This window comes from Vicugna pacos, chromosome 16 (assembly GCF_048564905.1).
Source record: "Vicugna pacos chromosome 16, VicPac4, whole genome shotgun sequence".
NCBI lineage: Eukaryota > Metazoa > Chordata > Mammalia > Artiodactyla > Camelidae > Vicugna > Vicugna pacos.
Genome location: NC_133002.1, coordinates 63054059 through 63070945, shown reverse-complemented (window position 1 = coordinate 63070945; position 16887 = coordinate 63054059). Strand labels below are relative to the sequence as shown.

General features: G+C 60.8%; 1 protein-coding gene across 4 annotated transcripts in view; it reads right to left on the bottom strand.

Annotated features, from left to right (window-relative positions):
* Positions 1–16887, bottom strand: part of TBCD (tubulin folding cofactor D) — a 124640-nt gene that overhangs the window by 2364 nt on the left and 105389 nt on the right. For all 4 annotated transcript variants that reach the window (XM_072939948.1, XM_072939947.1, XM_072939950.1 and 1 more), the window contains 15 exons: positions 16206–16268; positions 15433–15509; positions 13898–13979; positions 11920–12038; positions 11067–11158; positions 10377–10517; positions 8729–8812; positions 8236–8394; positions 8020–8158; positions 6883–7004; positions 4505–4582; positions 3233–3322; positions 2992–3079; positions 2056–2162; positions 1604–1688 (listed from right to left, as the gene is read on the bottom strand). In XM_072939948.1, coding sequence (XP_072796049.1) covers positions 1604–1688; positions 2056–2162; positions 2992–3079; positions 3233–3322; positions 4505–4582; positions 6883–7004; positions 8020–8158; positions 8236–8394; positions 8729–8812; positions 10377–10517; positions 11067–11158; positions 11920–12038; positions 13898–13979; positions 15433–15509; positions 16206–16268 — 1526 coding nt within the window. The remainder of the gene's footprint in view (positions 1–1603; positions 1689–2055; positions 2163–2991; positions 3080–3232; positions 3323–4504; positions 4583–6882; positions 7005–8019; positions 8159–8235; positions 8395–8728; positions 8813–10376; positions 10518–11066; positions 11159–11919; positions 12039–13897; positions 13980–15432; positions 15510–16205; positions 16269–16887) is intronic.

The following is a 16887-nucleotide window of genomic DNA, read 5'->3' as shown; positions in this document are numbered from 1 at the left end:
GACAGTCACCCCGACGTGCAGGACTACCCAACACTGGAACGCCGAGGTCACTCACGGTCAGGACTCAGATCAGAGACGTCAGTTCTCGCCAAACCAACCCACAGGCTCTGAGCAACCTCAGCCCAGCTCCTGACTGTGGGTTCACTGAGACACTGGGCATCACGACCCCCGTGAGACCGCAGGCCCACCCCTGCGTCTCCAGGATTCAAGACCAAATCTGCGTCTGTAAGACAGGGCGTTGCCGGCTCACAGATGGACAGAGACCCAGAGGTCAGAGGATCCAAGAAGAGAGCTCTGACGTGTGGACTCGGGACGAGGGGCCGACACGCTGTGGCCAGCAGGGAGCTGGCTTGGCTGCATGTGTCCGCTGACCTCTCCTTCACGCCACATGCAGGCACCAAGTCCAGGGACAGCGTGAGTCCAAACGCAGAAGGTGAAACAGCGAAGCCTTCAGGGGAAAACAGAGGCTGTCGATGTCATCAGAAGAGGTAACGACATCTCAGCCCCTGAGACACGCGGTATTGGAAGCACGCCCGTCGAGAGCAAGGAGCCCCGAAAACGGAGGACAGACAGACAGGCAGGCGGCCTGCCGGCAACACGGACGGAAGAGAGCACATCTGAATGGCCAAGTGCTCAGCCTCCCGTTGCCAGGGATACAGGCGAGCCCCAGCCCAGAACCACCACCGAGGGAGCGGGGGCACATCAGCCACTCGGGCCTGCTGTCAGCAGGGCCCGCTGGGAGGCCTCCGCCCGCGGTGGGAACGCGTGTGTCCCCACCGCCTGCAGGGCTTTCACAGGCACGAGGAGCCCTGGGCCACGTGGTACGGCCGCCGCTCACTGCTGTTCCTCCTCAGCAAAAAGCTCAGGACCAGCCTCTCCAGAGCCAGGTCCAACCCCAAGTCCAGGGGGAAAGGAAGAGGACGTGCCCCCTCCCCAGCCCAGGACTGAAGAGAAGCCGCAGAGTCCAGACCCCCTGCCGAGAGCACGCAAAGCAGCTCCTGGAAGAGCAGCCCGGGGCCCCCGATCGCAGGGAACCGCAGCCACGACGCATATGCCACACGCACCCCAGGGAACGGCGACCCCGCGGGTGGACACCAGCAGGCCCTGGGAAAACCAGGGGCTGACAAGGTCCCCGCCGGGACAGGTGCCCAGGAGGTGGCGACGGTGGAAACACAGAAGGGCCTCTTCTCCGACCGACGGTGGGGAAGATGCTGTGCCGCGCTGAGGGCAGGAGGGGCTGGGCGGCCGCTCAGCTGGGGGCCCGTCGTGGATGCTGACTCGCAACCCACATGACCGTGTCCAGCGAGAGAGGGCGTGTATGCGCAGGGGGCTCCTGGGGCTCAGCCCATTGGTAGGAGCTGGCAGTGGGGACAGGGACTGGCTCCTTGGGATATGGCTCCCGCTCCCGGCCCTGCCTGTCCTGCATCCCTGGGGTCCTGAAAGCACCACATGGGCCGTGATGGGGAAAGCAAGGCAGGCAGTGTGGCCCAGAACATTCTAAACCCTGGAGCCTGGGATAGGAGCTCGCCAGTGCTGCGTCTGGAGGTCTCACAGAGAAAGGGCCCCAGTGTTCCCCAACATGGCCTGAGGGGCATGTGGTTACCTTGGGGACCAGCTGAGGTCTGGGCACACCCAGGAGGTCACATAGGTGGTTCCGCTGGCCTCTCACGACTGGGAGCTCTGCGTCCCTGGGGAAGAAAGGGCCAGAGGAGCGTCAGCCATAAGAACAGCCCACGTGGTTAAAGCTGCCACAAACTTCAAAACTAAGCTTCCTGTCAGGTGTCCAAAAACCCCAAGGTAGACATCGGAGAAGAGGACACCCCACCCTGGAACCTACACCCAGGAGAACCCAGCTCATGTCGTTATTTGAGAAGAAATAATTTCATTTCAGCTTTTCCCAACTGAACGCCCCAGGAAGCGCCTCCTCCTCCGAGTGGGGCTGCCCATCTTCCGTCTTTCCTCTGGAGGATTTTTGCCGAGCGACCACGGAAGGTTCTGGGCGCTCTGCTCGCTGCAGCTGCCACTCCCGGGTCAAGGGATGTGCCCTGCACTCACCAGGCCGTATCGCTGAGCACAGCCATGACCTCATCCAGGATGTCGGCACCCACGACATCGTAGGTCAGCAGCATCTCGTACACCTGGCTGGCCGTGGCCTTCCGGATCTGGCGGGACAGAGTGCGTTGGATGGAGGGAAAGGCCCACGGCACAGAGCAGAGCTGTGGGACCCTGCCAGGGACGTGGGGACGTGGGGATAGGCCCGCCCCCAGGAGCCCCAAAAGGCATGTTTGAGAAGAGGAGGAGGAAGCTGGACGACTTTCACAGGTCAGGCCGTGTCACTCTTACTGAAATGCTTCATTAAAAACCTTCTCATCAGGAAGTCACCTCGCACGTTTTCTAGTCGTGCCCGATGGTGACGTACCTCCTGGCGCACGTGCTCCCAGACTCCCCTGGCCACCCCCAGAGCAGCTGGCCGGCAGGTCAGGGCCTGAGAACCTGTGTCTCTGGTCCAGTGACCCCACTTTGAGAATAGTTTTGTTAGGTGAGAGTTCAAACTACTCAAACGTTTTAGGAAAACGTCACGTTTGCGTTATTAGAAGACTGTTTCTTCTGTCAAAAACCTGCCCCTGGGGTGGGGTGAGGGTTGCGGGGAAGGTGTTGCCCCAGCTGTAGGTGGAGCCACTGAACCCGAAACCCCGCGGCAGGGCAGGGGGTGCATCTGTGGCCCCACACCTGTGGCGGGGGCTCCCTCGGGGGCACAGGTCCCCCCAGTGGAGCATTTCCCTGAGGCCCAGGCTCACTGGGGGTGCGCCCAGCCCCGGGTCCTGCCCTGCGAGCCCTTCGCCCCCAGAGACCACACTCAGCAGGACCCTCCAGGCCCACCCTCGCCTCCGCCCCCGCATTCCCACTTCCGGGGTCCGGGATCCCAGGTCCCATTCTGCCCGCGTCAGCCCCCGGCAGGGACGTGTGCGCCACGGAGCTGCCGACACTCACCACAGGGAACGGGTGGCAGAGCAGGAGCAGCAGCTGCAGGAGGACCTTCCTCCTCACGTCGCCGGGGAACTGCACCATCGCACAGAACCTGCGGGAACGACCCCCATCACGGGCGCCTGCCCCGCCCGCGGTAACCCCCGCCCAGGGAGGCTGGGCCCGGGGCCGCGGGGAACGCAAGCCGCCCTGCCCGTCACCGCGACGGGCCTCGCGACGCCACAGCTCGGGGTGGCTCACAACTCACACGGCGACGCCGGCCCGCAGCTTCTGCACGTCCTTGGACTTCCGGAGCTCCTCCCTGCAGAGCGCCAGCAGCCGCGCGCCGAATGGGTGGCTGCGAGGGGAGCAGGGGCCTGCGGTGAGGACGGCGGTGCCCCCCGCGGGCCAGGAGCCACATCCCGGGATGGCGTCGGGCGACGTCGACGCCGGGCGACGTCCACTGGCTGCGGTACCAGCGCTCAGGAACAGACGGACAGACGGCCGCTGTCTCGCACGGACAAATCCCCGCCCCCGCCCAGCGCGCCTCCGCGTCCTCACAGCCCCTCCGCAGGCCGACTCCGGGGGCCTCGCCGGCGTCAGGAACCAGCCCGACACGCACAACCAGCGCCGGCTAGGGTCCACGGGTGGGGCAGCCGGACCGCAGGGACAGGGCGGGGCTGAACACAGAACCCCGGCCGCCCCAACTGCTCTGTGAGGAACGTGGGGCTGTGCTGGGGCCCGGACGTGGACGCACTCCTGCCCCGTGGAGCCCCGGCCCAGGTCAGCCCTGCTCGGCTGCAAAGGCGGAGTGGCCCAGGCTCCCTCGGACAGGCCGGGGGCGCAGGAGAGCCCTCCCCGGGTGAGCGGCAGGCGGCCGCGTGGTGGCCAGTTCAGGATCGGCCCGTGACAGCAGCTCCCAACGGAAGAAAGGTTCCCGGGACGCTGCCCCGTGCTCTTAGGCTAAAGTGGGCCTCGCCCCCGCCCGCAGGGAGGCCAGGCCCAGGGGACAGAGCACAGGGACAGGGAGGCCGATGCAGTGTCTGCCACGCGCCTGTGCCTCGGGGACGGCTCCCCGCACCCTTACCCCACTGGCCTCCCCAGCCGGCGCTGCTCAGATGGGTCCCGGCTCCCCACCTGGGGTCACCTCCTCCCACACAAGCACCAGACCCCGGCACCCTGACCATCACGGCCCTCTGCCATCCCCGTCCTGCAGCCCACTCACCGTCCAGTTCAGGGCCCACAACTGCCCTGACTGCAGGCCTGTCAGGTGGGATGCTCACCTGCTCACATCTACTTCCTACCCCGGCAGCAGGTGCCACAGCTCGAGCCCCTGTCCTCCCCTCCCTTCGCCCACAGGTGGGAGCCACGGATGCTTCTTGGTGGCACTTACGGTGTATATAAAAGCTGGTCCTGTACACGCTAGAAAGTTACCTCCTAGAATTCTCCTCTCTGGATCTGATCAGTTTTTCTCTAAAAGGTGAGTGACGAGACTTAACTGGTAAAGTCACACTGAATACAGGAAAAAATAAGCACTTACTTCTCCTCTGTGGTGAAGATATCGAAGCACCCATTGGCCAGCATCTGGTCCAGCGTCTTCATAAGCGGCACAGACACCCTGAGGGGAGAGGACGGGGTACGTGGGGAACTCAGGACCTTCCCTGGATCGTTGTCAACACAACCCCAACCAAATGTGTGTAGAAAATGACAGGCCAGTTCTAAAGTTCATACAAAGGATCAAGAAATGCCCAAACAACTTAGGAAAGAAGAATGAAGCTGAAGGGCTAACACTGTCGAATTTTAAAAACTGTGGCAATGCTCAAGTGATCGAAACAGTGTGGCCCTGGTGTGAAGACAAGCGAAGTGTCAAGGGACAGCCAAGAGCCCAGACCAGGCTGCAAATCCCCACTGCTGACAACAGTGCAAAGGCAGGAAGGTCAGTTTCTTCCACACATGGAGCAATTGGACGTCCACACACAGCCAGGACACGGACGGCAGCTCGCATCACATACAGAAACTAACCCAGAAAGGACCTGAGGTGTGAATGCAACACTTAAAGTATAAAACTTCTAAAAGAAAGTGTAACTATCTTTTCTAATCGTAAGTTTGGCAGAGCTTTCTTAGGTTTGACTCAAAAAACACAACTCATAAAAGCACAGGTGGATACACGGGAGCGCATCGCCATGGAAAATCCTGTTCTGTGAGATAGACTGTGAAACACACGCATCAGACGGGAAGGAGTTATCTGCGAATCCCGGTCTCGGAGAGCGCGTCCCGCACGTGAGGGGGAGGCCGCGTCCCGCACATGAGGGGGAGGCCGCGTCCCGCACGGAAACAGCAACAGAGAGGAAGAGGAGCACGGAGTAAAACCAGACAAAATACCTCAACAGAGGGCACCAAGTAGGCCAGTGTCTGAGAAGACGTCGGGAGGGGCCCACCTGCCAGACACCACACCGCCACAGGAACAGCGGAAACTGGAAGGACCCACCACGCCAGGTGCCAGTGAGGCTGTGGGTCTTCGAAGTGTCTGACGCTGTTGGCGGGACTGTGAAACCATACGACCACCCTGAAGATGGTTTGGTGGCTTTTCAAAAATTACACCTCCTCCTGCCGCGTGACTCCTCAGCATTGACCCGAGAGGAGGGGAAAGACTGGCGCGCACCGAGGCCTGTGAGTGCGTGTTCAGTGCCGCCTCATCTGTGACCGCCTCACCCGGGAAGCCAGCCGGGGGCCCGTCCACAGAGGACCAGGCTGTGGTGTAACCAACAGTAGAACACAGCTCAGCACTAAAAAGGGTGACTGCAACCTAAATTCGCTGGATCCAGGAAGCCAGGCCCTAAAAGGGCCCACGCTGCATGAGTCCACATAAGTAACATTCTAGAAAAAGCCAACAAAGCTGCAGTGGCAGGAAGCAGACCAGCGGCTGCCCTGGGGCTAGGGGTGGATGAATTCAGCACCTTGACTGTGTTTCGTGCTGGCTGACACGCATCATGACTTGTCAAGCCGCACACGTGCCCTCGTCAGGCACCATCTACCCTCCAGAGAGCAGTCCACGGGAAGAGCGAGGGCCGGTTTGCTAAGGGCCGTCCGTAGGTGGGCTGATGAGGGCCTGTGTGAGGGGACCCGGAGCCCAGCTACCCCCGGACAGCTGAGAACTGAGTCCAAGAACAGCCCTCTTAGGGGCTGCAGGAAGCCCCCAGTTCTGAGGTCAGGGCTTCTGGGTCTACACGCCACCTTGGAAAAGCAATTAACAAAACGCCACAGCAAAAAGGATCAGAGCAAAAAAAAAAAAAAAAATTCAAAATTGTAGAATAGATAAACAAGATTACACTATATAGCACAGGGAAATATACACAAAATGTTGGGATAAATCACAGAGAAAAAAATGTGACAATGAGTGTGTATATGTCCATGAATGACTGAAAAATTGTGCTGAACACTGGAATTTGACACAACATTATAAAATGATTATAAATCAATAAAAAATGTTAAAAACAAAAAGAATTTTAATCCTATTAAAAATGAATGATTGCAAAAAAAAAAAAAAAAGATCAGAGAACAGGTCATATTTCTCTCTGATGTTCCAGTCCTGGCAGGCTGAGATCTCCTCTTCTTGGTGGCCGGTGCCAATGACATGTCAGCGCCAATGACGTGTCAGCATGCACGACCAGGAAGCATCACGGGCCAGGCCGCACGCACCCTCCTGGCTCTCAGTCCCTGCCCCCCACTTCCAGCATCTCCAGGAGTCCTAACTCCAGGACCCAAAGTACAGGCTGGGAAGGGCCTGGGGAGGTGACGGGCCGGAGCCAGAGACCCATGCGCTTCGGACACACCCCTGTCTGGCCGTGCCCAGCCCACCTCCCCCTCAGAGTCCTAGGAGCAGTGCAGCCCCTGGGATGACAGACCAGCGCCGCTCACCGGTCGTTGAGAAGGTTGTCCTGGAAGATCTGCAGGAGGGTCCCGCTGAAGTCCTCCAGGGCCGGCCGGTCCTTCTGGATCCCCTTCATGTACTCGAAGAGGCCCTGCGTCGAGTACCTGACCTGCAGCACAGGGGAGTGTTCCCGTGAGGGCTCCTGCCACCACCTACGCCAGAGCCGGCTGCAGGAACAGGCTCGACACCTCCATACGAAGCTATGAAGCCCGAGCTGTGGAGTGCGGGACCCTGAGACGCTGGGCCAGACCAGGCGTGAGCGCGGCCGTGGGGCAGCGCCGGAGACCAACGCTGCTCCTGAGGCAGCAGCACAAGCCTGGCTCCCACCGCGTCACCAGATCTGCCAGCAAGGCCCCTTCGGTGCCTGGCACTGGGTGACCACGCTGGACGACCACCCTCGGGTCAATGCCGCACAACAGGCACAGCCAACACCCAGTGGGCGAGTCCCCGAAGGGAAGAAAGACGCCAGAGGAGGACGCGGTGTGTTAATTACTAACAGAATGCAATCAGAGGTAAGCCTGCAATGACAAAGCTTCAGAAACACATTTCAAAACAAATGAAACATTTGATAATAAAAGATACAACTGATTGAAACATCAGAAATTCAACAACAGAAGATGAGCATGTCATAAAACTGCAAAACGGCAGAAACTGCAGGGGGAGGTCTAGCTCAGTGGTAGAGTGTTTGCTCAGCACGCACAAGGCCCTGGTTCAATCCTCAGTACCTCCATTAAAAACAAATACATACATAAGAAATAAACCTAATTACCTCCCCACCCCAGATAAAATATTTATTAAAAAAAGAACTGCAGAAACTAGTAACTTGTAAAGAAATGGGAGGCGGAGAGAGCAGGGTGTGGGTGGAGAATTTCCTAAAACGAGGGAAACACGGCTGGGGCCTGGGGTGGGCGGACAGGGGGGCGATGCTCAAGCAGGAAAGGGAGCCTGGACAAGGAGGTTGGGAGCGGGTGCTGAGGCGGGACAGTGAACCAAGAGGTGGGGGGCCCGGCCTGTCACACTTGCGTGTCTCCGGTTCTCTCACCCCGCCCTGCCCCACCCTGGGGATCAGACCCCCCCCCAGAGGCCCCAAAGGGAGGAAGGAGGCTCCGAGCAGCGCCCCTCACCGTGGACTCCGTCAGGCCGCCCACGGACACGACCAGCCCCAGCAGCACGTGGTAGCGGTAGGCGGGCAGCCCCAGGAGCTGGGTCACGCGGGGGAAGGCCTGCGACGGCGCGCTCCAGTTCACCGAGGCCACGGCGCTCCTGCAAGACGGGAGCCACAAGCTGCAGCGGCCCCTCCCTGGGAACACGGTGGCCCCCTGGGAACGTGGAGCCAGTACCTGGGGAAGAGCCTCTCCAGCTCCTGGCGGTGGGGCACGTGGGGGACAGCAGGGCCATCGGAGTGGAGCAGTGCCAGGAACACGTGGGCCGCGTGTGCGCGGAACCGGTCGATCTTCTCACTTGCCTGCTGGGCCACGCGGCACATGACCTGCTCGCAGCTGCAAACCCAGAGAGCAGGGCGTCGGCTCGGCCGGGGCAGAGGGCAAGTGCGGGGTTGGGGGTGCAAACGGGACCCCAACGCAACCGACCTGACACCCCAGCAGCCTAAGCAGGGTCTGGAGTGGAGGCAGTGAAGACTGACAGGGCGCTGGCCCGCGTGTTGTGTGAGGGCGGGGCCGGGGAAGGAAGGGCGTCGGTCCCCACCGGGAGCAGGTGCTCAGGCACCAGGACTGTCCTCCAACAGGCCTGAACCCCCAGGGAGGCGCCGGGAGCAACGGCTGTGGGGCGAGGAAGGAGGGCCTGGACAGAGGCTGCCCCCCAGCAGGGACTCACATCCGGGCCTCGATCAGCTCTGGCTGCTCCTGTGCCAGCAAAAGAGTCAGGTCCCTCAGGCTGGTCATGGCGGCCTCGCGGACCCTGCGGACAAGGAGGGGATGAGGACACAGCTTCCTGCCCCGCTGCCCTGTGACCCTGTGACCCTCGGCAGCACCGAGGGGTCAGGTTCAGACGCCTTCAACACAGGAAGAGAAAACGCCCTTTGCCGGAAAACGTGCACGAGGCTCACTCAGCTAAGGTGACCCGCAGCTGCCCTGGAGTAACGTGGAGCAAAGACACCCGTTCAGCCGACACAGGCAGCCAGGTCCCGGCAAACTGCCACAAGCACACACACGGGAAGAGCGCTCGTCTTCCCAAGGACCTTTAATGCAGCACATGCCCACTCTGCGAAGTTCCTTCCAGCAGCAGAAGCGTTAAACGCTGCTGGGCTTCTCAAGGAACAGATGCCGGGTGTCTGCTGCCCCAGCTCCAGTGAAGACAGGGACAAGGGACCCTCAACCCAGGCGGGAAACGGGCACTGCCCCACGTCGCCAGGACAGCAGGTCCTGCCCACATGCCTGGGGCACCCACCCTTCCGCCAAGGAGTGAGCAGCAGACCCGAGAGACAGCCTGTGCCCCTCAGATCCCAGAGGCTGGGCCCGGGGGAGGCCCAGCAGGGGAAGCCCCACATGCAGGTGTGGGTGCTGTGCTGGGGACCCCGGGGATGTGGGGACTGGGGAGGAGCTGTGGCCTGGAGAGCCCTGTGCTCGCACCACCTGGAAGGCCTGGGTGCGCTCTGCAGACACGGGCAAGGTCACCAGGGGCCGTGCCCCAAACACCATCCCAGGACGAGCAGAAGGAGGGGAAGCAGCAGTGAGTGAGGGTGAAGAGGTGGGAAAGGCTGGCAGACGGAGCGGGGAGGACCCCGCCAGAGACGCTGCTGGTGAAAACACACGACGAAGTTAAAGTTAACTTCTCTTCCATCATCGTCATAAAAAAGGAACTCTCCAGACGACGTGGTGACACGGCTCCCTGTGCCGCGCCACGGTCAGCCCTTCAGGACATGCGTGGTGGGGGTACAGAGGGCCCTGTGGAAGGGACGCCAGCGAACGAGCATGCTGAGAATGAAGAGAAGCCTCAGCTCCTCCAAAGTGGCAACCTGCTCCCACTTCCAGGGAAGAGGAAAGTCCTGCGGTCTTGGGGAGGAGAGGGTGCAGGCCAGGGTGGGCGGCCCCCAGCTCAGCTGCTCCAGGGAGGCTGGCCCGGGGAGGGTCTCTCCTGAGACTCTGAAGTCTGAGCACCTGGTCTTCTTTCCGACCAAGCAGGAGCCAAGACTGCTGAGTCCAGCGGGACCCCCAGGGAAGTGCCCACAGCAAGACTCGCCCCCCGAGCACATTCCGTCCAGAACGGTTTCAGACCCTTCTCGCTCTAAACAGCTGCACTGGGGGCTGTGTCTGCGTGAACTTTATTAAGTGAACACACAGCAAACAACTGGAGCTCAGACGAGGGGGACAAGACAACGTATTTCACGAAGTTCCCAGTAAAGAGTGCAACACGCACCAGAGACCCCGACCTGCAAACCCTCCACCACCCGGGGAGCAAAGGGCCCGCAACACCCCATCTATAGCCTGGGGGAGGCGAGACGACCCCAACCCTGCAGCCTTACCAGGCACCCACGTCCCCGCGGCTGTCGGTGGTGTAATCGCTCAGGCAGCCCAGCATCACGCCGTAAACCTGGGAGATGTTCTCTCTGCACAGAGCCTCGTCGGGGCTCCCCTCTGCCCTCACGCTGACAGTCTGGCAAATCCTGAGATTAACAACGTGCGAGACCTAGTTCAGTCTGCTGATGGTATTTCGTCTTGGCCTGATGACCTCGGCACGGGCTCAGAACCCAGCGCTCCCTCCGCACACACGCAGCGCTCAGGGCCGCACTCCTCCGAAATCCCGTTTCTCAGTGTCTGTGGTTTCAGAGGCCCGCAGGGAGCCGTCTGTGGCTGGTCCCTCCCTCTCTCCCGTCTCTGCAGAGGGGGTTCCTTGCGGGACTGCGACTAAGCCCCAGAGCCCCCACGCCCATCACGGCCCCGCCTGGAAACCCTGCCCCAGTCCTTGGGCAGCCCCGTGTTCCCGAAGTGCAGGAGCCACTGCGCCACGGGCTTAGTATCCATTACACTCACGTCAAGACAAGGGATCTTAGACAGTCCTCGGAAAAGACAAGAAACCAGAAACCAGAAAAGTGATGTTCACCTTGAAGCAGGTTCGGCACTGAGACTAGGCTTGTGGCACATGTTGACCGTGACATCCCTTCAGCGCTGGCTCGAGAGCAGCGATGGGGGGGGGCAGAAGCGGCAGGACTCACCTCGCGATTGCCTTCAGGGCGTCCCGCCTGGACTCGGCAAAGCCCACGTCCTCAGGAGAAATGTGGGTGACGGCCCCTAAGCCCGCTAGAACCTGGAAAGTGATTACGTCCTCAGCAGAACCGCTGGCCTGGAGGCGAATGGACTTTTCGTGCAGTGGGTCTGGCCATGGCCCAGGGGCGGGTCGGCCCCTCAGGAACGCACAGCGCGGGGCTGGCCCCCAGCGTCTCTCCCGCCCCGCCGCACCCAGCAGCCTGCAGACGCCCCTAGCCCCGGGGAAGACCCTGCACTCAGCGCCACTGCTCCCTTCTGTCCCAGGCTGGGAACTGCGGTGCGGGGCAGACGGAGCACCTGGCTCCTGCACCTTCAGCCACTTCTCGGAGGGACAGTCCGACTCTAACACCCAGATGTTTCAAATGGATGTGCCCCAGAGTAAGCCAGAGGCTCTGCCCTCCGTCTCACCGGAGTGAGTCTGGGCAAGAGGAAGGACACAGGCACATGAGCGCCCGGCAGCAGGACGGCTGGGATGCAGGCCAGCAAGACAGCGCCTGGTGATTTGGTCGAGGTGATTGTGAAAGCCTGAGAGTTTGGTGGACCAAGGCCGGCGGGGTCTCCAGGGTCTGACGCTGCACCCACCCTGCCAGGAACTCAGCACCCCCTGGAAGGACCCTGGCCAAGGACAGCAGGGCTCGAGACACCCATGTGTCAAGGGGAGCCCGAGGGGAACAGACAGGTGGGGAGAAGCTCGAGGCTTTGGGGGGGCGGTCCACAGCACAGCAGCCCCATTCCCGCGGCCACGCTGGTCTCCAGCAGCCCTCCCGACCACAGACCCACTGGCGCCCAGCTCAGCCTCACCTGGCGAAGCCGGCCCCACAGGAGGGGGGCGGGCAGGGCACCCAAAGCCAGGGCGAAGCCACAGCGGGTCATCTCCTCTGGGCTCTGAAGCTCGGCCAGGTACTGCTCCACCAGCTCCCCTGAAAACAGGTGACAACAGGGTGACTGCTGGTGTCTGCTGTCCAGACACGCTTTCCCGCAAGCTCCAGAGATGCGAGCGTTCAGGGTGAGCAGGGGACCACTCAGGCCCCAATGCAGGGGAATTTTCAGAACAGATTTAAGGAGAGCGCTTTGATTCGAGATTTCACTCCTAGGAAAATAAATCAAGAGGGTTTTAATAGTGGTCAACAGTCATTTTCATTTTCTGTTCACTAAACACAAATGCTTGTGTCAACGAGGCCATGCTTGGAGATGAGGACACCTCCTCCAGACGGAGAGCAAGCGGGGGCCCCGGGCACAGCGCCCAGCGGGCCCGGCGGGGGCACAGGCCGCCCGTGGGAGCAGCGTGAACACAGACGCCTCCCACACAGACAGCCGTGTCACCAGGACAGGCTGTGAGGGGGACAGAGGGTCAAAGTTCACAGCGGGATTAAAGATTCTGGGGAGCCGCTCAGGTGAGTGGGAGCCGCACACCGGCCCTGTCTCTCCTGCCACAACCAGCATGTGCCACCTGCCCCCAACACAGCGGGACTCACTCACGTCCTCACGTTAGGACAGGTGGGGGACTGGGCCCGAGCGGCTCCCATACCTCCCAGTTCACCCGAGTTTCAACGGAACACGGTACTTTCAGAGGACCACTTCCTTCTACAGTCGGCGTGACGCCTTGCGGTCCCTCTTATCAGCAAAAACACGGCCTTTAAAACAGACTAAATACCGAGCAACGTCACAGGGTCCCTGGGGGCCCCGGGTCAGGCTGATCGGCAGAAGCTCAAGCCCCTTGTGTGAAAGGGCGCACCCTCCCCACGCCGAATGCCGTCTTACTCGTAGTCCCTCACACATCAGTCCACGTGGCGCTGCAACCGCGAGGCAAGTGCCCTGCGAACAGCCGCCTGAACACGGAAACTCAAGGTCCCCCGTGGAGCTTTCCGGATGCAGGCCCCGCAGTGCGTGTGTGTGAAGCTGCCTCTGGGGAGGGGACACGACCACCACAATTTGGAGAGTCTGTCGGAGATCAAGCTACAGGACACTTTACTTTTTTTAATTTCTTTTGGCTTTGGGGGGGGCAGTAGTCAGGTTTATTTATTTTTAGAAGAGGTGCCGGGGATGGAACCCAGGACCTCGTGCCTGCTGAGCACGTGCTCCCCACCAAGCTATCCCCTCCCCCGACACCTTCTTGTTTTTGAAAAAATTCACAGATAACAGATGCAGAGAACTGCGCAAGCGGCTTTTCTACACTTGTACTAACTTTACAAGCTCTTAGCGCACGTGCTGGTACACAGCACGGCAGCTCTGCTCTGGGCAGCAGCGCCTGAGCAGCTGCTTCTGCACGTCCGACGCCCCTGGATGAGGCGCCACACGCAGCCCCCATGGCTGTCCCGTCACTCCTGCCGAGACGTGGTTCTGAAAGACCAGCTGATGGGCAGGGGCAGCACATGGACAGAGTGACAACGAGGAAACGGGAGAGACACGTTAACACAGGAGGGACACTCGCCCGATGGACGCTGCCAGGGGTTGAGCAGAAATTCTAAGACACGTTTTGCCACAAAACACAAAAGTCAGCGACGTGACCACTGAGAGGGACAGACCCGAAGGAGAAAGCTCAGCATGAGGACAGGCCGGAAGCAGAAGCAGACAACCCGGAGCCGGCAGGGCTGGGCCACATGGCAGAGGGCCAGGAGGAGGGTTCCAGAGACAGGAGGGAGCGCCGGCCAGAGCACACGTCAGGGAAGTTTGCTGAGCAACACTGTCACGTGAGGAAGAGGTGCTTCTGCACTGAAACAGCAGCGTCCAGGAACGGGGACCCGGCCCCCTAGCCCGGAGCCCTGGGGGACCCACTCACCCTGTGCAGGGGGGTCCGCCGCCCCGGGCTCCGGGGTGAGGTAGGCGCTGCAGAGGGCCGCCAGGGCTGAGACCGCTGCCTCCTGCAACGAAGCAGAAGTGAGTGCCCAGGCTCTGGGCGGCGGGGCAGCCGGGCTGTTCTGCCACCAGGCCGCTGGTGACGTTTTAAAACCCGGAAACTGCACGGCATTGCTCTCAGCAGCACATCTGCAAGGCGTCCGTCAGGTACAGCTGTCACTTTAATGTTCTCTGCAACTAATGAACTGAAGAGAAGGCAATTACTTCTTCCACACGATGCAAATTCCATATCTTCTAATGCGAACAGTTAATTTAAAAAAGTGGCATTTTTTCACTCCCAACAGAAGTAATGAAAGAAAAGTGTGTCACGCACCTGGGAGCAATGTGGCAAGGGCCCCAGGCGAGCAAGGTACCAGCTTGTTCAGACAGAAGCAGGACCCGGGGGGCTGGACAGGAGGAAGGGCCACCCCGCAGGCAGACAGCGCACAAGCCGGGCTCCCACCGCACCGGGACACATGGCCCCTGGAGTCTCCTCCGCGCTCACTCCCGTGAGCCCCTCCCTCACACACAGCCGGGGCAGACGCCTGCGTGCGTGTCCTTCCTGCATGCCCCCCCCAATCCCAGGAGCCGGGACAGAGGTGCAGGGGCCGGGGGGCCGTGGGCAGGGGAGGGGTGTCCTCGTACGGACTGGAGGAGCAGACCACGTCGAAGTGATCCCAGCTGCTGAGAATCAATCTGAGTGTTTTTAAAAGGAAACGTTGAGGCACCGATCATGAAACACTCGAATTCAACTAGTACAACGAATTCGGCACTGAAGAGGTGGGGGAGGGGCTGACGACTTCCTATCAACCCAGCAGAAACGTGAAGTCAAGCGGCGGGGAGCAAAAGGAGCCCACGAGCACCTTCCGGCCTTCACCCTCAGCGTCAAAGCCTCGGTGCCGTCGGGACCGCGGCCACATCCCCCCTGCGGGGTGGGCACTGCGGTTCTGCTGGTCCAGAGTCCCCCGTCCCAGGGTAGGACGGCAGGGGCCCCGGGAGGAAGCTCACACCCACCCACACACACACCAGAGACGCCTGGCGGATGGGGCAGTGACTCCGGATGCAGGCGGCCTGTCAGCACGTGAGCATCATCAACAGGCCCTCCACCCCTAACGTCCGACGACCCCACAGGACACAGATGCAACAGAACAAACCTTTGCTATCAACACGCAGGGAAAGTAGTTACAAGGTAAATGTAACCAAGGAAGCCGGAAACAATAGTAAACGCTCTAAATGCTCTGGTCACCAGTGGCCGCATCACTTTTCCTAAGTTATGTGGACGACGCGTCGAGGCTCCAGAGGGAGCTACGTCCACCACCCACATGCTGGCTCATAAAGGGGCTCCCAGGCCCACAGTCCTTTGAAACAAGCACTAAAAATACATGATTATCATTTCTACACACACAACAATCAGGTAGCTCCCCAAAGGGTAAACAACAATAATTAAAAAGAAGAGAAAACAAAAGCCCTGCTCAGCACCTTCATCTGCTGTCTGGAGCGACTTGACACGAGGTGGAGGTTTCTCAAGGTGTCGTGGATCAGCCACTGCCAGCCACCTGTCGAAGAAGCACGTCCAGGTAGCCCGTTAAGGGCATTTGTAGGAGATCAAAACCAACGACATACAGACCTGCGCCTGGAGAAAACCTGAAGTAAACGCTGTCTCGGCTGAACGGGACCCCAAAGGCCGCGGCCCTCTCAGCCCAAAGGCAGGCAGTCTTGTCAGGAGGGAAATGTCTGTGCTTTCATTACAGCGGCCAGCCTCAAGGGCCTCCCTGCACCCCGCAGACAACCCCCACAAAGACCCGCGCGTTCAACTCCACAAGACCCAACACGGAAACACGCGGAAACTACTGTCCTCCTCCAAGTTACAGAACTTCTGAGGCTGCACAGAGCCTTGCCCACCCTGGGCAGGGCGGCCTGAGGCTCCCCTCCTGCTCCCTGCGGCTGATGCCACGGCACACGGGGGCTCCAGGCCACACAGGGGTCCGGCTGCCTGGGGAGCAATGGCTGGGAGTGCCCACGGGCAGAGCCACCGGCAGGGCTCCAAGGAAGGAGCCCGGCCTCCAGGAGGAAGGGGAAGGGCGGAGCGCGGCGGACGCTCACGTTCACAGCGGGTTCTCACGGCGATTTCAAAGCGAGGCACTCTTCTCCATGGGCCTTCACCGCCCACCCGCACAGGGAGGTTTCCACCTTAAATCTGACACAGCCCTGGAGGAAAAGGCCACGACCTGTGTCTGGAGAAGAGGACTTACCGATCACGGCGTCACCTCTGAAGGGCATTTTGGAAACGGACAGGTTTTCTATCAAAATGCACACTGGGGAGAAAAAGGATGAATGCAGTGTAACTTCTCCAAAAGTGCCCAGCACAGCACAGCACCCACCCCTCCAGACGCCCCGGCACCTCCCCAGCTCCGGGCACCTGCTGCAGACCTGGCCCTGGAGGCACGGAGCCCCGGGGAGCAGCTGCCCTGGGAAAGCCCCACCCCGGCCCAGAGAGCTGCGTGGTGGCTGCAGGTCCGACCCCAGTGCGACTCCCCAGGGACAACACAATATAACTCGGGGGACTCGAGAGCCATTGGGGCACCAGGGCCTACAAGTGACAAGAGCCATGACAGAGCCGCAGCCACCACCCAAGATGAGGACAGAGAAGTGGGCTCCCCTGGGGGAGAGGGCGTCTCCAAAGACCACGGAAGCACTCTCATCAAAACCGAGCCGCGGGGGCCCCAGGGTCAGGATGAGGTCAGGCCAGGAGCAAACACGGTGACGCCTGTCATCCTCCAGGGGCCGGTTCCCGGGCGAGCTGGCCGATCCCTGACTTCCGCGAGGAACAAGCTTCGATGTCACATAAATCAATGACCAGCCCTGTGTGACCACCAACCCGCCACGCGGGAACACCTGGGCTGCCATCAGCGGCCACCTGCCCTCCCCGCCGCA